The sequence below is a fragment of the Columba livia genome, chromosome 4 (assembly GCF_036013475.1).
Source record: "Columba livia isolate bColLiv1 breed racing homer chromosome 4, bColLiv1.pat.W.v2, whole genome shotgun sequence".
NCBI classification, from domain to species: Eukaryota; Metazoa; Chordata; class Aves; order Columbiformes; family Columbidae; genus Columba; species Columba livia.
Window position 1 is genome coordinate 75,940,411 of NC_088605.1, and position 24,888 is coordinate 75,965,298.

Genomic DNA, 24,888 nt, shown 5'->3' on the forward strand with positions numbered 1-24,888 from the left:
AAAGCCTGCAGATAAAAGAGATTGGTATAAAGGCTGAATTATTATTCCAGAGATGACGTAGTATAGCAAGATTAACAGTAAAATGGAGAGTCCCTAGAGAAATGTTTTTTCTTACCTTTTCTGTGGTTGCTGCGTCGCAGCTGCAGGTCTTTGGGAGCAGGTCCCTCTTCTCCTGTCTCACACTTGCTGAGAAAGAATGACTTCGGCGGGGCTGCAGCTTCTTATGAGCTGGCTCTACAGGGTCAAGCTCTACATCGCTCCAGGTCTAATCACAAATTATGAAGGATTTCACACAGTTACATACTTTACCCAATTCCAAAATTTCTCAAACTCTAGCAGAAAACAAGCACAATTACAGAAAACACAGGTCTCACCCTCAAAACTGCCTTGGGGAGAGGCTTGATTTTTAATCTTGTCACTTACTCCTATCTATTTTTCTAAAGCAAAAAAATCTTTGAAATTATGAGAAAAATATTTAATCTCTCTTTACCAGGATGCTTTTGACTCTTTTAAAATCTCATTGTTTGTGCAATGCTTATAGGTACATACTACCTGAATCTAAAAATGGGATCAAGTACCACCAATCTAATATGGCTTATGGCATTCTGCGTGACCATCAGCTGGTACAAAACCGCAGACATGCACAGGTCCAAAACCACATTCCTAGACATCCCAGCTGGATGTCCAGAACACCCAGGGCTCCTCAAGCCCCATGAACTCGCTGCTTCTCTGAACCGTCACCAGTGGATGGGAGGCATTGAGTGGTTCTGCAATAATTTTCCAAGAGAGTGCCAGCAATGGAGAACAATCGTGACATTGCAACCATGCCGTTCCATTTAGAAGCTTGGGCAGGAGCCATCCATCAAACTTAACGTTGTGATGACTTTTTGATTGAGTATCAATGAGGAGATCATTTCACTATTTTCCATACCAGCTTTTAGATACGGATAGACATGCTCTCCACAAGTCGGAAGCTAGTACGTAATTCCACTGTGTCACCTTGCTTGTACATCTATGTAGTGCCACCTGTTTATTTCTCCTCCCTTGTAGAATCATACTGTAAATACAACTTTACGTGACTCATGAATACGTTGGCTCCCTGCACTAACATGTACATAACAGACGAACATGCTGGTCGCAACAGCTGCGTCTTTTATAGTGTCGCTGTGCCATTCCTGCCTGTCAATACGTTATTGGAGCATTCCAAAATTTCACTTGGTGCTGCTATGTGAGAGTCATTGAGCTTGGCTTTTATTTCAGCAGCTGCTGTTTCATCTGAAATCTCTACAGCTGCACTGAGCTGCCAGTTGCCTCAAGAACAATCACCTTTGGCCACGTCAACTCGGCACAGCACGGTGCTGCTGTCTTTAAACAGCAACCCCAACCAAACACAATGAACCACGACCAAGTAGTGACCAACAGTGACAAACGGAAAGCTTCTTGGATTGGGATGAGCCATTCAGCAGAAGTTACCTAAATTGATATCAAGTAAAGGATTACTGGAGAGAGAATTTAGGAATAAACTTTGAATCAACAAAAATTAAAAAGTAAAAGGGGCAAAAAAATTTGGAAATAAGTAAATTAAGAGCCTTCCTGTTTTAAACTATGTCAAGGCATTTCTGTGTCACTACATGTGTGATCTACAACCACAAGTGTAAACAGAAAAGTAGCCCACATTATCTCACAGGGGATACAGGGACGTGTGGGTGCTCTGTTTGCTCAAGCTGTTAAGCAACCCCAAAAATACACTCTTTTTTTCATTATAGGATGCTGGCGTGTTACATATACCAACCTCATTCTGCAAGGATGGTCTGGATATTTTAGAGTTCATGAAATCATCACAGTTGATACTCTCATGCATCATTGTGTAATCAGTGGTCTGTGAAAGGAATTGAATTGGCAGAATACGTTATCTCATTTTCATTTACATTGCAACAGAAATATTTATTTACTTATTTATTTATTCAAGAGCCAAGACAAATGTTAAATTTCATATCTAAATTTCAAAGGTTTTTTTTTTCTATCTCATTATGGTCTTTTGCCCTAATACAGCAGCAACCAGATAAACATGAAAGCACTCTCCATGCCCTGAAGACTATGAGAGCCTCAGCTAGCAAATTTAGGGATCCTTATGCCATGTGGTGTGTACAGTAGTGTCACACTCCACAAGAGTCCCATCACACACTTCAAACTCACTCGGGCTCAAATCTGAACAACAGTACACTAAAAAAAGGCTTTACCCAGGCTAAGAGAGGCCTTTCCCTCCTCTATTTATTGTTTTAGTTTAAAGGAAATTTTATGGTAGATATATTTTATGAAACACTAAAGAAAAGGCTTGGCACTTCTAGACTAGGTCTCTCCTGAAAAGCATCTTGTCCGTTGCATGGTATTTAATCACCTGCTGATTTTAAATGACAAAATGCACCTAATTTAAGTGATTTGATGGTCTTTAATTATCGCTACTATTACTTGTCTGTAATACAATAACCTGCAGGCTGTTTAGTGATAGCTTGGAATGCTGCTGGGGTACGTGACATGCGGTCACAAAGTGGAAGAGGATCCTTGTCCCCAAACAGTTCACAACTTCACAGGCTGGACAGCTGAGCCTGCCCAGTTACACACAATCATTCTTTTTAACTGGAAGTCTACCTGATGTAAAGCTTAATGCGCAACACCGGCAGCAGCACGGACTGCAAAGTAACCTGTATTTTGTAATGGGATAGATTTTGTTTCGTTAGGACTCAGGCACTTAAAGTGTTTCTTTCTTTGTTGTTTGTTTTGATCTGCCTCTTAATTTTACAGCCAGAAGGCCTGAATTTCTTGTCAGCGCCTTGGGCACAGTGCTAGCATTGACTGGGATTTCTCGGTTTCCCAGTGAACAGTGCATTTTTTGCTCAGGTGTGTTTGTTTTACTGGCTATCTGCCATGAAAGAGTTCAGACACCTCCCTTGTGCTGTTATCTGAACAGAATAATTTCCATTCTCCAGGAAAAACTTCAGTGCCTGACAACAGTTCTTTTTAATTCACATTAAAGACTTAACCTGAACATCCATGGTTCCACGAAGCACCTGAACCATGGAGATGTGCTGGCCTGGATGCTTTTTCTGATTAGAAATCATCACGCATGAACTCCCAGGAAGGCTTTGCAGAAATGACCTCACGTGACCCAAAATAATTGAGCTACCTCCCTCTCTTTTCCATTCTCTAATTTTGAATATGTATTTATAGAGTCACTTATCTTGGGAGTTAGAGAAACATTACACTCACTTTCCGTCATGGAAATGAGACAAGACTTACAGCTTCTCCGGTGGAAATGGATGAAACACAAGTGCTCTTGGTCCTGCCAGCAAGAGAGTGATGGCTGGAGAGAGATGTCCTAAACGAGGATTCATTTATGGACCCTCTCAGGAGGTCATTCTTCGATATTCGTATAAGGAACCTTAAGCAGGGAACAGCGTTGTGGATGGTTTTTCTGAAGGAAAATGGAAGAAAAAAAAGAACATATTGATGACATGGCTTTGAAAATCGTGTGGTGAAAGTACCACCTCTTTCCATGACCTCAGCGCAGCTTCTGTTTGGACTGAGGAGGCCTCAAAGACTCCACGGAACCAGCATGGCATTTCTAGTAGAAATTGCACAACAGGCTGAAAGGAAAATAGCAGATGCCTTCTGGGCTTCAAACCTAAACATGCATGGAAGAGCTGCATGGATAAGTAGCAAGAATTGAAAATATCTTCAAGAGCATGATCGCTTCTGATTTCATCGCAAAGTTAGCCCAGAAAACTTTTGGTTTAGCTGGCATGAAGGTCTTCTCTGTACGAAGTCTTAGACCTGGACAGAGCAAAACATTCATTCATCATTGCATGAATTACTTTGAAGGCATAGAGTGAATTATTAGATTTGGAAATGATCCAGAAACCCTGATCTTTACATCTGCATTCATTATTCATTCTTCAGGCAAAATGGGTCCTGTCAACATATTTTCACCAGCTGACTTGGCATAGTCCATCTGCTTTTTCAGTTTCAAACCCGCGTGCTTGATTCATCACAAGGGACCCAATGTTACTTCTTCTCCTGACTGGATGAATCCCAAGTCTATAAAATGTCTTCAAAACAACTGCACAAACACTTCTCTTGTTGATATGTCTAGAAATATAAATTAGGAAGCATGAAAGCAACCCCCACACTTTAAGAGAGTCTCTGAAACCCTGTTGTGGACTCCAGCCTTTTTCTTAATACAGGCTTACCTGGAAAAGTATTGAAGCAGTTCACCATACAGTATCTGCTTTGAAAACACTCACCTCACCTCACAAAAACAATGTAAGGAAACACTGAGCACAACAGCTTTGGGTCATAAAAACAAATATTTGGCTCATAATGTGTCAGCCAGCCATGCAAAAATTCTCATTGAACTTCTGCAAGCCATCGGAGAGTAGACATTCTCTTATAAACCAAAATCCTCTACAACCTTAAAAGAATAAGATGGACTCAGATTTTTGGACGTTGCAACATGGTATTAGTTACAATAGCAGGCATTTTGAAACAAAACATAAATTTTCGTAATTTCTGGGTATATTTCCACCAGCCTTCTGAGAAGCTTTAACTGCTCTGACGACCACACCTTCATGCCTCAGACATTCAAAACCATGAACTTTCTTTCCAGTTCCAAAATCCTAAATTTCAGGCTATGCAACCTAGCAGTTTTTCCTCTTCGTGGGCAAAACAAACCTCGTACCAACGACTAACCCTGCCACCTAGTGGCGTTAATACATTTATCACAGTTTTCACCAAAGCAACCCATCCCTTTGTGGTAGGTATGTTTCAAAAGAATGGCAAAAAACTCTAGAGATATTCTGAATAACAGTTCTGCTACACCTTCTTCTGTGAAGGGAAAGGTTTCTGATTCTTTGGAGGAGTGTCTTTTATGGTGTATTAAATTATCATTCTATTCACTTGATCTTGTAGATTGCCCATTGGAGAGACAGTGTGGAAATCCTTTTTTACAATACATAGCTACCTTTGTAATAACCTGCTCTGTGGGAACAAATTATCTTTATATTCTCTATCCCATACCCTACTGCAGTCAGAAGGCCTGGATAAAAAGCAGAATTAATACCTTTCAGCTCAGAAACTCATTCACTAGCTGTGAGGAAATTGAGAAAGAAATTAAAGGAATGTCAACTAACCATGAGTTAACTATTGAGACTGAATTGTATCTGAGTATTTGTTAGTGAAATTGTGTAGGGTCGGCACAGATTTCTGTTTTAAAGTATACAGTAATTGTTATTTGTAATAATAAGTAGAATGCAAATGTAGAATAATGTGCTTATGAAGGCGTAGGTTTAGAAATATTTCATGTCTGCAGAAAAAGAAGGGATATGTTTCAGAGAAGTGATCAACATCACATTTTGCGCAGTGAATCACATTAGTGTAGTGTAAAATTTAATTTAAGTCAAAGCTGATATTTTGTAAAAAGGTAAAAAATGAAAAAGCTTTTACCTGGAACAACTAAATGAAACAAATATGAAAACTGGGCCTTCTTTCCATGGAGTCAAGTATTGCAGAAATGTCTGCTTTATTTTTTGAAGGCAAGTACTTGTTGACCAAATTAGCAAGCCTGCTAATAAAAAAGCGATATTTTCAGTATATTTGGAAATATTTCTCATCTGCAGGCAGATCTGTCTGGATTACTGGCTTCCTACAACTCTCATAGAACTTCTATGAAAATTGTTCGCTTTTTACAGAGCTTCTCCCAATGACCATCAGCTTGTTCACATTACACTTGGGATGAAGCTGAGGGAATGGGGGCAGTTCATTCACTGTAAAAACCACATTTGCATGCACATTTATACACATACCTATATGTTTACTGTACCTGTATCTTGGGTGAATTATTGCGTAGATGATGGGGTTGTAGACTGCAGAAGCTTTGGCAATAACTGCTGGCACGGATTTGGAATATGGTGTTAGGGTGTTGCCTCGACTGAAACAAAGTAAAAACATCACACACAGCCATGCCATGGCTTAATATTAAATTATTAAAACATATTAATCTCTTTGACTGGTTTTGTGCTGTGGTCTCCTGATAAGAAATACCCCTGGAACATTAAATCATTCCAAGGCATTCTGTGCTCTGATGAAAGGCTTGCAGTTGACAATGTGCACTTGGTTTCATTCATTTGAAGAAGATGAAAGACACACAAGCAATTAGTTATCTATTGGAAAGTGACCAGGAACACAAAGAATCACCTTCCCTGTTTCTACACTAGGCAAAATCAAACCAACCAAACATAGCAACCCTGTTGTGACCACCTGGGAAAAGGCAATGGAGATGAAAAAGAAAACAGAATTGAACTGAAAAAGCTTTCAGCAGCAACATCAGTGCTGGATGGAAGAAGCTTCTTCAGAAAACAGGTATTAGGAGAGAAAAGAGGTAACTCCTCCAATTTATATAAAGATATTTTCATGGGGGAAAGGAAAATGTACCAAAAACGCAGATAAAAAATTATAACAGTTTTAAAATATATGAACAAATAATCCCTTTCCTGTCTTTATTCACAAAGATATAGTAAAGCAAGTAACATCACTTCTAGTGTAACAACCATTTAAAAGCCTGTCAAAAGGGAGATCTGTTTCTTCTGGGTGACAACAATACTTGTGTCTATATTGCAGAATAAGCCATGCTCTTTGGATTACGTATTCCCTTACCCTGCCCAGGCAATCAAGGTGACACAAGCATATGGAGACCAAGACAAGACAAACACAATGATGACCACAAAAGCAATTTTTGCCAGTTTCCATTCATTCTTCATGGACTGAGAGAGGTAGGATTTCCGGCTGCAGGAGCCCAGCTTCTGAACGTCTCTGTGAGGGGAAAAAAATACAGATACATCAGCAGCAGGGTGGAAAAGTGAGGTGCAACATCCCTAATGCATTCTCAGCAATATGCAAAATGAAGCACTTGTCACCTTTTTCTGCTCTAGCTGTTCTTTTGTCCTCTGACATTTAAAAACTCTAGGAGGTAATTAATGTAGTAAATGGTCCCAGACACTTTGCTTGAGCTTCATCTGCCTGTGGGACTGAGCCAGAAGAACCCCTGGGAGTACAGAACAGGACTGTTGTGTCCTCATGCCAAGAGGAGGAAGGTTTTGGGTTGGGAAGGTGAAGAAATGAGTGTTCCCCGCCGCTCGTTGCTCTCAGAGGTGGAACAAGCAAAGGCAGAGCTGGAAGCAAAATCAAATCATATGGTTTTTCCTTTTCAAGGGAGGAACAGCTTGAGGAAATTCCTGCTCCCAGGGTAACATGTGCTGGAACACCCTGAGGAAGCTGACCCCAAACACTTACAGGGACATTTTGACTTCCCTGCAGGTTTACTCATAGAAGAGTATTTTCAAGGGTGAGTACAACAGGCAGTACTAATATTTTTGCCAAAAAATGTCTCTCTTCACATCATGTAAACACCCCACACTTTATTAAACATGATTTTATGTGGTTTAGCATTATGTAGTTTAGCATAGAAATAAACATTTTTACATATCAGTGTTGTTAAATGAAGCTACGTTTCATGCTGAAGGCAGTACTTTGCAGCCAGCAGGGGAACAAACTGCTTCCTAGTGCACTGGAACATACCTGTAAAGTGAGTTTATTAGTGAGCAAAAGGCACAGAAAAATCTTGTGGCCACTGTGCTTCACAGGTGTACAGGACACCATCATTTTGCTTAGTATGAAACACATATACACAGTGCGCAGTAAGAACCAAGACCAAGAATAGAGCTCAGTAAGAACTTTGATTTAGCCATACAGCTTAACATGCTTGTAAAAACAGAATTTAGCTTTGTGAAGACAAATAACTTGAACAAGTGCCTGCATGTGGAGAAAAGCCATAGGAGCTGGTGACACTGAGAGCAATGGCAAGGACTCGCAGCTCCAGCTGGTGTTCGGTCAAACCTAAGAAAAGTCATGTGCTCATTAGGAGAAATGTAGCTGACAGAATGAGGTTACTTTGCACATCTAACACCCTGCTGATTTGTTTTTTCAAATACAGACCAAGAATTTAGAGGGGAAAAAAAAAAAAAGAGTCTCCTAACAAGCATAGCCAGATATTGTGCCTGATGTCTGAGTGAACCACAAGGTTTTCTGGGATGCCTGCCTTAAATAAAACTGTCAAAAAATATAAGGACTGTTAAGTTTACAGAGCAGCTCAAAAGCAGATGATGCTTCCATTGCTACATGCTATTTATCATCCCTCGGGGCTGAAAACTGCTGGAATGCACAAGGACTGTGTTCCTTCTGTTGCAAATCTGAAATACAAGTAGTCAGAACTATCAAATTATTGCATGTTCTATTTATTACCACACTCTAGGATAAGTGGGGACTTCTGTCCCTACTCCAGAATACACACATCCATTCTAGGTTTTAGATTGGCCAAAATATTTCTCCAGTTACAGCTGTTAATGATCTGCCACTTTATTTCCAATTTCTATTCAAATTAATGTTTGAGTCAGATTTTTCTGGAGAAAATCTTCTAATACAAGAAAAGGGAGATTTACTTATTTCAGCTACATTTCTTACCTGCCAGTACGTCTTATGGCCAGGAACATAAATAAATAACAATGGAATATTATTATAAGAGGAATAAAAAACACGCAGCAACATAAAATCATGGTGTAACTTCTGTTTGCAGGGGAGTAGGTTACGTAGTCCCACGTACAGGATATCATCAAGCCCTCAGGCACATAGGAACCTATGAAATACATGGAATACATTATTCAAACATGCACCCGAAGCTTGCACATTTGTTGATCCAACAACTGAGCACTTAAAATAAACCCTGCACTGTATAGATAGTCTTCAAGAGCTATGTTAGCCATATTACATGTGCGGTCTGAGAATGCAAGTACACACGTAGGAAGGAGATCCTGACTGCCAGGATCTCTGATACGCCTAATACTCCATCTGCAACTTGTTCTGCTCAAGTACCGTGTTCAGTTTTGGGCCTCTCATCATAAGAAGGACATTGAGGCACTGGAAAGAGTGCAGAGGAGGTGATGAAGCTGGTGAGGGGCTGAAGCACAAGTGTGATGGGAGCAGTTGAGGAAACTGGAGGATTCAGCCTGGAGAACAGGAGCTGAGGGGAGACCTTCTGATCTCTGAACTGCCTGAAAGGAGCTTGGACCATGGAGGGTCTTGGTCTGTTCTCCCAAGTAACAAGTAACAGGCCAAGAGGAAATCGTCTCAAGTTGCACCAGGGGAGGTTTAGATTGGATATTAGGAAAAATTTATTCACAGAAAGGGTTGTGTAGCACTAGAACAGGCTGCCCAGGGCAGTGGTGGAGTTACCATCCCTGAAGGGGTTTAAAAGGCATTGAGACAAGGTTCTTAGGGACACGGTTTAGCGCTGGAGTTAGGTTATGTTATGGTTGGACTCAATGATCCTGAGGGTCTCTTCCAAATGAAATTATTCTACGATTCTAAGTACAACCTGGCTGTAGGGAGGAGGAGGTTATCTGCACTGTAACAGTTAAAGATAGATGGTACGACAACAAACCGTCAGGTGGTGGCTTAGCATCCACCTGAGAACTTATCAAAAATCTCATTTTTTCATAAGCAAGGCAAAAGCAGCCTACATAGGGAATATGGGAAGAGATAGAGAGCAGACGACATACTCCACCCGAAGAGCGGAGCCACGCTCCAGCCCAGCGAGTACAGCCAGACGGCAGCGATGATCTGCACCGTGCGCTTCTTGGACGTCCACTGGATGGATCGCAGGGGCATCGTGATCACAAGGTAGCGATCCACAGAAATAGCCAATAAAGTCATCATTGAGGTTATTCCAAAGAGTGCCCCACAGAAAGCGTACAAGTCACAGCCTGGAGCAGAAAATGTCAACATCAGAGATTTTCTTAAAACAGATGTGTGTTTTCTCTCAGAGCCAGACAAGTTAAACTGCCCAGTTTTCCCAGCTCAGGATTTCTTTCCCATTTGAAGAATTTTCTTGGCCTCACAATGTAATAATTCTCAAGTTTTTTATTAGAAGAAACACAAATATTAATAAAATACAAATGCATATATTTAACAGGATCTACTCTCCGCTGCAGCCTCAACTGGGAACCTTTTATCAATGGAAAACTGCCTCAAAGAAAATCCAATCTAATTAAAGTTACATTTTCCTGGACTGTTGCCCAATATATTGATCTTACCAGGCTGCAGGAGACATCTGTCTGCTCATGACAAATGGACGTTCTGAAAAATGATTTTGGTTTATGTGGTTTTAAAAATGAAAAAAAAGCAGAAGCGGTTTAAATTTGATGGCTGAAAGGCCAGCTGTAAAGCATAGCTGCAGCTCTCATATTTAATAACAGTACTTTAAAAAAAACCTTAGGTTTTACATGAAACAGGCTTCTTTTCCCTCCCTTCTTTGCATTCAAACATTGCACTAGCAGATGAAAATTTGTAGTTATGCTGTCTCTAATTTGATTCAGAAACCTGTGTTGAATGGTCATTCATTTTCTGAGATCTTGCATCACCATATGCGGTTATAAACAAGAGCCCACCAGGAATGGGAGGTAGTTGAAATACCGGATTCAACCTTAGAGCGAACTTCTTCTCAAGGCTTTATAAATAATCTGCAATTAAAGACCAAATCCCACTCAACCCAACTAAATTTCTTTATTTGTGGCAGCATGATAGTTTACACTGATTTTACCTAAGGGGATGAGCTAGACTAAGAACATCCTCAAACTAAAAGGAGAGCCCCTTCTGTGCTAATAAATAATACATTGTCTCTGGGCACCATCCACCAATATGCAACCACTACTTGGTGTAAATTTTTGCGCAATGATTTGGTATAAAGTACCAAGCAGAGCATCAAGCCTGCTGAGGAACCTGCCCACATTTTAGCTATAATTTGAGCACGCATCACCTTTTCTTTCTACTAGCCGTTGGAAAGAAATGAGCTTAAATTTGCAGAGTCCTCAGCTGATTTTCATTATATACATTTCCTAATTAAATGTGAGATTGCTAGAAACATGCTAATGGATATCAACATACATTTCTAAATAAGAATATTAACTCCCTCTTAAACTAATACAGACAAAAAGTATTTACAACTTAATAAAATTTTTCTACATAGCATCTGCGCTTACAAGCTAAAATGTAACACGATTATATGTTGATGTTGACTTCTTTCTTTCCAATATAAGTAAGACAGAAGAATCAAAGCTATAACACAAAACGTGCCATCGTGTTGACTGGTAACGTCAAGAACTTGGGTTCTCACCCAAAAGTCTTGTGCTGCCATCACCACGGCACAAGCCAGGACTGATATGGCCAAAATAGGCTGCAGGCAGTGTAGAACTGGTGAGGTATGAATTGGCGTTGAAAAGTACCTATATCTCCAAGTATCCACTCTCCGTGCAAGCTGTTCACAAAGCACATGGGTGCCTGAGAAGCCGACATCAAGAAGTCACTCATGGCCAAATTCATTATAAAGTAGTTTTGGGGTGTCCTCAGCTTCTTGTTGCTTAAAAACAGGAAATACACATGGTTTTAAATAGATAATGTGAATAATCAAGTGACTTAATATCTTCCTACCATAAACAAACATCACCCAGCTTGTAATCAGTGGTTACCTACAATCAATTGCCACTCCTAAGTCAATTACTGCAGTTTGTATACATCTCATAGAGAGCTCAAAAATACTCAGCTGCAGATCAACAGGTACCATTAAACACCACAATAAGGAGTGTGAATGCAGCAGCCGGTCTGCAAGCAAAGCTTATCCAAAAAGAACCAAATATCACTTCCAGGTTTTTTTCCCCACATCTCACCACCTCACATAGTCTGACTTCTTAGGGATATTTGGAGTTGTAACCTCCTAGGAAACTTTTCAGCTGGTATTCAAGATCACACTTGGCTCTAAGAGGAATGAAGATACTGGCAACATGATAAAGAATCACTTTTACTAGGGGTTATTTGCTTGAATATACCCTAGTTGCTCTGATCAGATATTATGTCCCACTACAAAAGTTAAATTACTTTGTGAGTTCAGCTCACCCAAATCTACTTTAAAACTGGCATTTTTGACAGGTATACTGAGAAGGTGTAACACTGAACTAGTAGCCCCTAGAACTAGTACTAGTAGCCTGTACTGGCTGCATGGTGAAGTAAAGAGCTTTGATAGCTAGAGTTTGAATCCAGGACAGTGTCAGGCATGTATAATAGAAAAAGAAGTGACTTGGAACAGAGATATTCCTGCATCGACAATTTAATGCTCTTATCACAGCAATGAAAACAAACACATCTCAAGAAAAATGGAGAGCTTGCACTGTGTTTCAAAAATCACAAAGGCATCTACAGTTGCAGGGAATTCAGTTTCTCCTCTATCTCATGTTTAAAGTGAGTTGTTTAAAATAACCAAGCTAATTTATTAGTCTTTTGAGAATAGGAAACTAACACCTGGTTCATAACCCCATTGATGTTTCTAGCAGTGCAAGCCCCATCTGCATCACCATGACGACAGCAAGCAGTGAGCAAGAAAGATATGGAAATCCAGCACCACGGTGTAGGACAGAAGGCGACTATTTATGTTTTTTTCATGAGATATTACACTGTCAGAAGCCAAGAGAACACACAAACTGTCAGAAATCCTGTGATCTGCCTGAAGCAGGGAATACGCTGGTGGCATGAGCTCACTTCATGCAGCGCATCGCTTTCCTGGTCCTTCCAGCACATCTGGGCAGCTGGGAAGAACATCAGCATTTGCCAAGTATTTCTGCAAATTCTACAGGGTGAGTGCAGAAGTCTGCAACAAGGAGGTGTGGTTCCCATCATTAAAAGTATCAAACTCTTTTTTAAGCTTTCAAATGGAATTATTTACAGAACAAGGTATTTATTTTCTCATTTTCTTTGGTGGTTTAAAACATAAGGAGTTTACACTGAGTTTATCAATGATGTCAAGGTGTATGTGGGTGGGAGGTGTTGCCTTCCCCCCATTTGTTGCTATCAGCCTTTGCTTGGAGATTTAATCCAAGAGGGAACAAATGCAGAACATCTGCACACAAACACATGTGAACCTCGAGGCCAGTCAGCTTAATGGTAAAAGGAATTTTCGTACCTGTAAAATGCGTAGAGAACTAGGAGGTTTCCAATGATGCCAATGGAGCCGATAATGAGCACGCATGTTCCTACGGTGTAAAGAACATGGGCGGGTATCTCTGCCTTGGTCAGAGCGTGGGGCTGGGTGCCCATGTTCAAACCCTGAATGGAAAACAGAGGAAAAGGACAACTCAGCTCATTCAGGACACTTATCATGTGGGGACACATGCTCAGCCTGTTGAAGGAAAGCACAGGACTCACTTCCACAGTTCATGTAAATCAAATGCACACCTTGGAGCTCTTTTCATGTCCTCTGTAATCAAGTTTCCTTCAAGTAGCCTTCATTACCTTATTTAACAGTACAGGGTTACATTAAGCAAAAAAACAAAACCCAACCAACCAAACAAACAAACATGAGGAAAACAAACTGGAAGAGCATTAAGTTACAATGATGATGTGAAAAAGCCAAATATGTGCTAGCACAAAACTCACTCCAGGTAACTGCTGCAACTTTGGGGCACAGAGCTAGCTGACAACACAAACTGCAGTTCCACAAGGAATAGCCCATTGTAATCCAGTTTTATTAGGAGCAGCAACAGCAAATCCCACCCTTACAAACATTCAATCTCCTGGGTCTTCCCAAACTCCGTATCGACTGACTTACAGTGCTGCAAAAGCTGGGAATTCCTCATGGAAAAGGTGTGAAACGAGGCAAAATAGCATTGCCTGTGTAAGTACAAATACATTAAATAGTCTTGACAACACTTTAATTGTCCTTTATCTACAACACATGAATAAAACCCCAATAACTCTACATTATTTTTAAACTCAGATTTATCACCACGTAATGGCAAGAACAGCCTTTTCTTTATTGTTAGCTCCTGACCGCCCATACTGCTGCTTCTCCTTTCTGCCTCTTGTTATTCCTTGCTCACCTCTGAAATGCACACACTACAACTCCCTCCCTGGACAACAGTTCCAGCTGTGGGCATCATCCAATCCCACTGAGCAGGTTGCATTTGGTGACAGGGAGCACTTGGTGAGATGCACAGCACGTCCTCAACATCTGCAAACCAGCGGGTCTTGAAGCAGCATCAGTGACAGCAAAGCTCTTGGGGCTGAAGTGGTGGTGTAAATGGTACACAAGCTATGGCTTCAAAGCAGAGAGCTGCTTTTAAGCTTTCTCAGTGGTCTGACAGACTGTGCCCATAACACAGTGGTGACCAGCAGCGTGACACTTCAAAGGCAACGTTGCTATAAAAGTAGAAAGAAAGGAAAGGGAACATCTGCTGGTTCTGGCTGCACCAGGGAGACATCGCTGCTGTTCCCAGCAGTTAAACAGCAAGAAAAAAGCCACCCTGTGAAGCATTTACCCCTTGAAGGAGGTGTGAGAGGTTGTGTGCTTTCAGGGCACACAAATGAACCACAGAACCATAACCACGCAAATTAACCGCGATAAACTCCTCTCCGTCACTCGCACCTCATCTTCTTAGCAGCGCGCATGCACTAAATCGAAACCCTGCCTTATTGCTGGCAATGCATATCAGAGACACTAAACTGGAGAGAAAGGAAAACGATCCTTTTTCTCCTTCCTTTCCAGTTTATCCACTAGGATTAACTCCTATATAGAGGGTTATTATATAGAGGAGTATCACATATACATTGTAATTCAGGCAAAGTAGTACTTGCCAGTCATAAGTATTATGCTTTACTTCATCATATGGGAGCTCACTTCTGCAGAAAGTCACTTGAGAAATGGGTTGTGAATTTCACACCCAAAGGTGTCTTGTCTTATGTCTCTGCTGAAGATAAGCCAACTTGGATGGTTTTGCCTCATTTATTCAGTTATGAATGGTAGATTGTGTCAAAAGCTAAAAGATGTCTCACAAGACGCATTTGTAAACTCGAATTACAGCTTGATGGCAATACTGGATGAAATATAAACTATTCATGCTTATGGAGTGGAATTTGGAAGGCAATAAACGCTGGGGATCGGGCAGAGCCTGCAATCTCAGTGAGAAGCTAAAGCGAGGGTTGTTTAGATTACACAGGCTTTCGAGAAGGGATCTTCCTTCAGAGGAGTCTGGAAAATACTGCAGACACTTTTGTTGTGATGTTAATAGCGGTAAGAACAACTTTGAGATCTGAATGAAAAGACACAACTATTAAAAATCAGCAAAAAATAAATTTATACTAGTAGAAGCATTCTGCTTTTTAGGCTAAACACTGCATTGATTTTGTATCCATCTCACACCACCTCTTTACTGCTGGAATACACTGCGCAGTTATACTTCAGGCTACTCATTTTCTTGTTATTAAGGGTGAATCTGGAAGCCCTGAGGATGCAATTGTAACCCTTACAAAGTCAGAAGCCGTGCTGCCAGATGCCGCCCCAGCTCCAGCTGTTTCATGCTGCCATGGTGATGAACAGCTGGATTCAGCATGTCTATGTCGATAAATGGTGTTTGCAGGTACTCGGTATCAACACAGCCATGTAATATAAAATGAAAAGCGTGTTCCGTACAAGTCACAGCCCGGCTCCTTCTCTTTAATGATGTTATATAAGACAGAGATAATAAAGGCAGGCATTGCATTCTATCCAACCAATATATTGAATGTATAATGGGTGGTGAGTTTTCTTGGACTCACATGAGGCATGTTCACCTGTCCATTTTCCCCTGGGCTGGCTTTGCCTCCCTCTGTTTGCTCTCCTGGGACCCACAGACACATCCATTTCCTAAATGGAGATTTTAAAGACACTGTCCAGAGCAACCTGATGGTTTCATTCAAAAATACAAACATAAAGAAGCAGTCCATGAAGATGCCAGTAACTGCAGTAGGACCAGCTTCTGGTGTACTTGCCTGTCCTGTACTCGCTTCATGTGGCTCCTCCTAAATTAATGCTACAATCACTTGTGTTTTGACTCTGTGAGATGCTGGACCTGACAACTCACATAAATCACAATGTGGTCTTACCCTTACATGCCATGTGAGTACAACATCAAAATTCTGTCACCTAACAGAGGATAAACAACTAACATTTGTCCCTCAAGTAGCTGGCAAAGGAACCAGGAAATAGATACAAAAATAAGCTTGGTCTATTTCTCCCAAAACAAAGATGGAAAACTTAACAACTTATTCTATAAAAGTTTTTGTGATTTGATTTTTAGTGCTAAAACAACCTCCAAATGATTAGAGCCATCTGTTTCTGCTTTCCAGCTGGTGAGATTAATAAAGATTGCAATGCAGAAGACAAAAAATTGTGGCTAAAAAAAGGAGGACAAGGGAAAGTCCCATCCAATGAGTAGGCATAGAAAATAATGGACTGAATTCAGAAATGGTGGCATGATTGGCATTAGGTGGATGTAAGAGTATCTAAAGCTTTACTTATGCTCTCGTTTCAGTCAGTGATGCAAGCTCATGTTGTGGAAATGATTTACATTGAAAAGAGCTTAAGCAAGGCCTTGCTTACATGGGGGATTAATGTGCACTAACAAGGGAGTGAATTAACAGCACAGCAGCCGCCCTGTGCTGACCCACCACATGGATTCACAAAGCAGAAGACTGATTTTACTGTACAAAAAAACCTGAAGTCTATACAGTCATTCTTGGAAATTTTAAAGAAAATAGCAAACAACAGTTAGGTGTGGTGAGTTGGGAGCAATCCATGTGTGCCAGCATACAGATGTTTTTGAAGCAGTCCATTGAACTGAAGAAGTCAGCAGATAATACTTGCTAAGTTCCTTGTAACTTTGGTGACCATCCATGTGAGAGGTAATATCAGTATGAAACACCATCTGGTTTGAAACAACAACAAAATTGGTGGCCTAATGAATACCTTGTGTGCATGAACTCTAGAATCAGCAAACCATTGCTCTGTGGCAATTACGGTAGAGCTAGCCAGGCATTTTTTTTAAATATCATGTATTTAAAAATGAATACTTATGGAAAATATTGTTAATATATTTGGTATTAAAACAGAACAAAAACGCTAACAACTTTGCTTCTTCTGGTTAACAGTGCTGTGTTAAACACCACAAAGTACAGATTAATCCAGTCCTAATGGCACATGGTTGGAGGATGAAAAAAAAAAAAAACACAAGAAAACCACCAAAACCTGATCAGGTTCTCGATATGAGAATAAACCAGTTAGATACTCAACAACATAAGCAAAGTCAGGTGTTTATATATCCAGGGGTAATAATAATCCATGTGTTTTGTGTTTAACACTGTGTTAATTGCTTCCCTGTTCTTGCGGAGAATCACTGGCACGTAACTAGCACCTTTTTTTCCCTGCCTTAATCTGATTTACTACATTCAAACCTTGAGGCAAGCCATTTTCTTTCCAAGACCAGAAAGTGTTAAAGCATGATACCAGAGTTTTCTGAGGGTGTTTCTGTTCCAGTACTGGTACAACTTGTATAATTGAGGCAGGTAGCATTGCCCAGGCCTTCACAACATTTTTCCTCTACAGTTCCTTAACATGACCCCTGAGACAATCAACATATTGTCCCCTTGACCAGAATTATCAGATGCTATGCCCAAATGCACCCTAAATTGCAACATGAGCCATGCATGTAGCATGCTGAACAAAGCTAATCAATGTTAATTCTGCATCAACATTATCTGGACTACTACAGTTCAGTGCATATTTGTTTGTCTGGGAGGGCATGGACAACTGTTAGCACTGCACAACAATAAAGCAGTAGGAATCTCAAGTGATATTTTTTATAGCATTAGAGAATATTAAAAGCATGTGTAGTCAAAACATTATATCAGTTATTTCCTTCAGTATAAGAAATTTTGCAGTCTTCAGGACTACAGAAAACATTTAAGTTTTTATCTTCCCATGCATTCTGCATCATATTTTCATAGGGTATTTTTCTCCTTCTGAGCATCTTACTGGTAACTGTAGCTCCTCAATAATCACATAAAAGTTCATCTGGAGAAAAAAATAACCCCTTCATTCTACATTTGCCACATGGTGGAGAGAGTGCTCTGAAGTCACTGGCCCTGACCCCTTTGGCATCAGGTGGGATCCTCACCTGAGCTGCCTCCTTTGAGCTCCTGGAGCTTGTCCTGGTCCCTTTTACCCATCCCAGGCTGCTTTTAACACGAGCACATGAAGAAATTCCTTTGCCTTCCCACAAACATCGGCACCACATGTTGAAATTCTGATCTCTGCCAGTGGATATAACGTCCCGCCCTGAGATTTCAAAGAGCTTGAACTCTGGCTTCTGGACACCTAGACTTTTATATTTTCTTTTTTAAAAAATTACTAATAATAATTCTTCCTTACTGTTGATAACGCAGTGTGAATCCTTCACCAGCCACCTCCAGTTTTATGCATCAGCCTTTTTATTGCACTCTTCTGCTTCTTGGGGAGACCCGCTCAGCTAATACCAGAAGATCTGTGTGTGAAAACTGCCTTGAGAAGTGGGCCCTACATTTTAAATAGATCCTATGGAAACATGCATTTATTTTAAGGATTATGTTAAGGATCAGCTGAACATCAGCTTTTCGAGGGGTGATTACAAGATGAAAACACATCCTAATAAACCAGTTAAGGCAAGATGTTAATAACTTATACTAATCCTATATAGTATTTCTAATGGTACTTAAAAAACCACATATAGCTAATATTTTTCATCAATGTGGTCATTTGGTTCCTGCTGGATTCCCTGCTCTATTTTTTTTCTTCTGTCACCCATGATGAAGTGTGGTGAATGATGAAGGAAGCACAATGATAACAGTAGAAATACATTTCCTCTATTAACTACATTTCAATTACTAGCTGAAGGTAAAGAACTACAGTTTTACCAAGTAGCCCATCTCACGCACTACATTACCCTATTTACAAACAAACTGATTTTTCTGCTGCGGGAAATAAACTGAAAACCAGAGACATTCTTCCCCATCTAGGGTCATTTCCATATTTCAACATGAAAGTTCAGTCATGCATGGTAGGGTGGGGGACAATTTAAGAAATATCCCCCAGCTTCTCAGTGCCATTTGCATATTTCCATCATGTACATTCAGGAACACGAAAGCTGCTAAAAGCTGTCAGATCAGAGCCCCCACCAGCTCCAGTGTCTTACACCTGACAACATCTGGCAGCAGATGTTTTTAGGGGAAGAATTTGGGGAATACAGCAAGTGCACATTCCCAATCTGTTAACTTCCAGCACATTTGTGATATTGGTATAAACCCCGTGGAGCTCATTTTCTGTTTAGATCAAAGAAATGTCTAATCGCTCTAAGCTGGGGATTATTCCCATGTAATATCTGCTCGTTTCTGTTTAATATTCCTCTACGCACGGAAGGGGTGAAGGATTTAAGTTGTAAGTAAAATGAAATACTATTTCAGTCTCTTGAACACAGGTACCCCAACTCAGTAATTTGAAAATCTTCCTACCTACGTTCTTTTACTTTCACAAGGCGCTGGGGACAGACAACAAAAGCCAAATGAACCTATACACAGTTTGCACCCAGACACTGTAGACTAACTTCAATAGATAATCTGTAGAGGGGGCATATTTCTCAGATTGGAAGGATGCAGTTAAATGCTCCACTTCATTTATAAGTCTCTCCTGCTGTGGCTTTAAGTCCCGCATGGACAGACTGATTTCGAGAGGTTTTTAGGCACTTCACACCTATTGATCGCGCTGAAGGCGATGTACTGACTCTTCTCCTGTGTTGCTGAAAATACTCCTTGGTGTTTATCTGCACCGTTAGGTGCCTGATTTCCATTAAAATTTGGAGTATTTTATGATTAATTTTAGAGAATTTAACTGGATCACTAACACATTGTTTAGTCCAATGGCCTATGCATATTAGTCTGACAGATTCCCACTGGGTACGCTAAATACTCTGTGTAGAATGAAGCACTCAGCCACCACAGGTAACAGAGATGACTGAGAAGATGAGGAAATTCATGTGAGGTATACTCAAGATGACCCATCTGTGCAGTGATAAGCAAATCTTTATTGCCAAATGGAAGCATTTGGAAGTAGCACAACCTTCCTTAACTCTCCAAGAGGAGAATAAAATCAACTCTCATCCAGGAAGGAGATAATTGCTTTTCTAGTCACCTGGAGGGTGAAGTACTTACAAGTTCCTTGTGGATTTAGCATTGCTAAAGGAGCAAATAGACCAGTGTTCAATGAACAAGTCAAACTGGTAACTCCATTTACCACTAGCAAGCTACTGCATAACTGAAGACTTATTTCAGAGGAAGACTGAAGCAGCACTGGAAAATGAATAAGGAACTGCAATATGGACATAATTAAAGAGCAATTACAGCAATCAAAAGACTCCCAGGTTTCTAAAATACTAAAATAAGAGTATCCTTTGACGCATTTGGTGGGAATTGGCGTATATATTAAAAGTAACTTCTGTATCTCTTGGAAACCTTAATTATCTCATGTACAGTGCTCATGTTGGAGGAAGAAACAATATTTCACACAGAAGCAAGTGCCTTTACTTTGATCTGGAGAAGCAACAAGATACCTTTGCTGGAGCAATGAAGGAGCATCCTCCCTTCCCTCTCCGCTGCCACGTGTGGCACACTGAAAATAGGGACGATGTAGTTGTTCTAATGTGGTCTCTTGTTTTAATTCTGCAGACCACTTTTCAAGACTCTCTGAAAGCTAACAGAAGTTTTAGTACATGTATGTTAGGAAGCATCATCTTTCTCTCACCCACACAATAATCTCTGCGTCTGAATCAAGTCCTACATCGCCTTTGCAGCATCAGCTTGGAACCATGATAAACTACCAGAAAATAAAATCTCAGCACAAGGCAGCTTCTTTTTCTGACCTGAGGAGGAAATGCCATTTTACAAAAAGAGAAGCCCACAAGCTGACTGGGTTCAAATCTGTTTTTACTGTGCCAGGTCAAAGTCTCATGAGTTTTTCCTGCAGAACCCTACTGCTCCTCTCAGACAAAAACTAGCTCCTTTGGAAACTTTATGTCTAAAAAGCACATAAAGAAGCCAGCAGAGTGACATGCACCAGAGAATCTCATAAAACAAACAAAATTAAGTCTAACAAATTAAGTCTAACAAAGCATTGCATGTATCTCAAGTCATGTTCATGGCCCACACTGGGCCTTTCTCTGTCCTTTCTCTGTCCTATCTCTGTGATGATAAAAGCATCACACTGAAGAGCATCTCTTCACAGAAAAACAGGTGAAGGGATGATCTGCTCACAGCAGCTGTGGGGGGAAGAAAAGCTCATTTAAGATTTCTTCACAATCTAAGAGCACACTGAAAACAAATAGGTGCTATTAATTCCAAACTTGTACTGAACTTGAACAGCAATTCATTGCTGTTAGTTTTGTTGCGATCAAATGGTAAACACTGAACTGATAACAGAGCCGAAAAGCATTTTTACAGCACTTGCGTAGTCATCACAGCTGAATACAAAATAATTATATTGCAAGTGGATTACCAAAGGGTCTTAAAACATCACCCAGGACACCACCATACTGCTGCCTCATGCCCTGTTGAGGAGCATTAATCCAGGAGCTCCCTGGTGCTCTTGCTGTCCCCACAAACCCTCATTTGCAGACACTCATCTTCTGTGCAATGGGCTCCTGCAAAAGGCCAACGCTGTGTGTTTCTAAGCCACATTCACTCCTTATCATGCTAAAGGTTTAGTCAGCTACACTATTTGAATATTAGCATAAGTTTTGGTATAGAAATTGTAGCAAAAGTTATCAAGTATATAAAAAAGTAGGTGTGTTTTTTCTTTCTAAAAACAAAGGCAAGTAATCTGCTGATTAGTGCAATCATTTTGTGCAAGTCAGCCTGATGGTTGCCTCTCAGCTGCATTATGAGTAAGTCCTTCACTTCACTTGCACCAGTATACCAAGATTTTCTACCTTTCAGGGCTTAGAGAGCTTGGCTTGTATTGCAGCTGCAATTCTTCCAACTTCGTATTTCCTTGTTAGGTCTGCATAACTTTGAGGAACTCTTGTGCACATTGATACCATCTTATCTGATGACATTGCTCTTGTGGTTCAAGGAGTTTATCAGCCTCATTTAATCATCTGTAACAGTACACAGACACACATTTCTATTCTGGGCCAAATCTGGTGTGTGCAAAAATTTCTGCTTGAAACTCAGCTTGGCCAAGGGCTGCTGGATTAAGCAGACCGTGTTCAGCACATTGGAAGTGTGGGACATCCTGGGGGGATAATTTGCAACCGCTGATGGCAGGCAAACAATATATAAAAAAAATAAATTCAACTTTAAATCCCTTGCTCAATTTTTGTACAGTTAAGTTTATAGCAAGAGAAAGCAATACAGAGCATGAACTAATCAAAAATACAGTGAAGACATAATGACAGGGGACAAAACTTGGGCTCCCTAGGAAACTTTAGAGAAAGTTTAACAGCAAAAACAACCACACAGCCACCATGATAAGATGAAATTGAAAAGTCAAAATCAATTAGAAGTGAAGACCTTTAGTAGTGCCAGAATGCGCTTTGGTGCATTTAAATGATTTGGAGTTACGAGTTACATGTTCAAACCCCTGTTCACTTGCCACTTGTTTATTACTAAACTTAAGAAGACTGTATGAAACCCTGCCTAGCTCTTTTCTTTCTGAATTATTGCAGAACAATGATCCATTGTGATGAGATGACATCTGAAGCTTCCCTCCCAAGCTGGAGGTTCTCCCAGTGCCACTCTCACAACCCTTTCTTTTCCACTCTTAAAACTAGAAAAAGGAGCAAATATTCTTGGCAAACTTCTTTGAACTCCAGAGCTGGGCTGGCTAATGAAATTAAGTACACGTAAATCATCAAAGATTTAGTAGGAAATCTTCTATCCTAAAATCTATCCCAAGTATTATAATAGCATAAGGTCAGGGATATACCAGGACAGATGGGTATGGACAACAGGGCTACACAATTTCTTCATATTTAGTCTGCTGACCTATCTTGGTTTTCTGCCCCAAATCATCATAACTAATTTGTAATGCACAAGAAAACCCTCCTTTTTGAATGTATGTTTTCAAATAATCCCAGCTAAACATATTGACAGCTGACAAAGCTTCCTACAGCACTTCATTTGGGTCACATTACATTACATTAATCAGCTTCACAAAAGGATAACAAGTCTGAAATCTGCTTTAGGACTTCATTCATGGCTCCTTTTTCATTGAAATTTTGCTGGTATCAATGAACAGATCACAATAAGGTTTAAGCAACTAGATCTTGATGATGCAACAAGTACCATCCTAAGCAATCACCTGCTACATCATCCCTTGCATAGCAAGGCTTTTCCCATCAGCCAAAACACCAAATCCATCATCCTTAAAAATCTAAACAAAACAGCACAAAGAAAATAAATTTCCCTTTCGGGAGAGATGAAGCAGCTGCACAAAAAAATAAATCGAAATTAATTACAATCAAAACATCTTCAATGATTTTTTTTTTCTCTTTTAAAGGAGAAACAATTCATTTAAACCATTAATTGGAAAAGAAAGCAGAAAAGAAACGCTCCCCTCCCTTCTCCCTGCCCACACTTTCGAATCCTTCTTTTAGACACGTACTTTTTGGGTCTAGCCGAAAGCATCATCTCCCTCCGCTCCGTGCGGAACCGCTGAGCGGCGACTCATCCCGAGGAGCGTTTCAAATCCCAGGGTTTAAAAAAGCCACTCGCAGACCCAGCCCCCGGCAAACCACCCACCCCCTTACCCAGCCTGTGCGAAAAAAAAGGATGGAAACCCAGAGCGGCTCGTTCCCAGAGTGTCCCAGCCGGCTGACTCTGCCCTGCCCTGCCCAGCTCGGGAGCATCGCGACCCCCCCGGGTACCACCCCCAGGGCTGCGCATCCTCAGGCGGCCGGTGCCCGCGGTCCTGCCCCCCCCGTACCTGCTCCCCGCGGGGATGGGAGGCGGTGTCTGGGGTTCCACTCGCACCCGTGGCCTCTTATGCATTCGCTGTGAGGAGCCCGACTGGCTTTCCCTTCCCTGTAACCACCCTGAAAACAGCAGCCGGACACCCCCTACCGCCCCCCCTGTCGATCAAAAGCTCTGGCTGTCTCTGCTCCATCCCCACGGCCAGGTCAGGGTGGCTCTGCCCTGCTGCATGTATGAGCATCCGCACGCCTAAACACACAGCTGGGTTTCTTGCAGGGTTATCAAGGAACAGAGATTGGGTATAAAACATCGTCACTTGCCAGCAAGTCACCCTGGAGTTAGTGAAATTTCATCGTGCCTTGACATTCACGATGCCTGTCCCAAAGATGCTGGAGTAACTGCAGAAAATAAAGTGAACAGCACTGAATGGTGCACAGGAATTTCTTACCTCACAGCATCTCACTGGTATCGCATTTGTCAAGCTCAGCTCTTCAGAGGCACTGGAATGTGATGAAAAGAGAAGGCATCTGATGGCAGGGATGCTCTTCGAGAGCCTTTTACTCCTGCACTCTGCCCAGAAAGAAATCACAGAAAATGGTACATTCTTATCCCAAATGTTTTTCTTCAATGCATTGACAATATTTTCAACACAACTGGTTTCAGTATTCTTCCCCTTTTAAAATACATGAATGGAGAGGATTTGTGAGACTGAGCTTTGCCTGGAGAAAACAAAGTTGGAAGTAGTAGAAGGAGGAGGAGAAATAGCAATTTAAACAAAGGACTTGTTATGACACCCCTCCATCTGGGCCTGATAGTGGTCACAGCTTTGCAGGAGATCCTTAAAACTATTTCTGCCCACAGATTAGCTCTTTAGACTGATGATTTTGAAGATTATATAAATTCAACTACAGACATAAAACTTAAAAG

General features: G+C 40.8%; 1 protein-coding gene across 5 annotated transcripts in view; it reads right to left on the reverse strand.

Moving 5' to 3' along the window:
- Positions 1-24,127, reverse strand: part of LOC102093831 (melanopsin) — a 29,236-nt gene extending 5,109 nt beyond the window's left edge. For 2 of the 5 annotated variants that reach the window (XR_002415047.2, XM_021289330.2), the window contains exons 1-10: positions 23,654-23,859; positions 13,115-13,257; positions 11,388-11,521; positions 9,666-9,869; positions 8,572-8,743; positions 6,709-6,864; positions 5,876-5,983; positions 3,298-3,472; positions 1,793-1,879; positions 116-265 (exon numbers count right to left, since the gene is read on the reverse strand). Coding sequence is in view for 4 of the 5 variants with exons in the window: in XM_021289330.2 (XP_021145005.2) it covers positions 116-265; positions 1,793-1,879; positions 3,298-3,472; positions 5,876-5,983; positions 6,709-6,864; positions 8,572-8,743; positions 9,666-9,869; positions 11,388-11,521; positions 13,115-13,248 (1,320 nt within the window). In the remaining variant the exon portion in view is untranslated. Of the gene's footprint in view, positions 1-115; positions 266-1,792; positions 1,880-3,297; positions 3,473-5,875; positions 5,984-6,708; positions 6,865-8,571; positions 8,744-9,665; positions 9,870-11,278; positions 11,522-13,114; positions 13,258-23,653; positions 23,860-23,974 lie in introns of those variants that run through there. The other 3 variants (XM_021289217.2, XM_021289168.2, XM_021289277.2) reach the window with 3 other exon arrangements.
- Between the last annotated feature and the right edge of the window lie 761 nt (positions 24,128-24,888).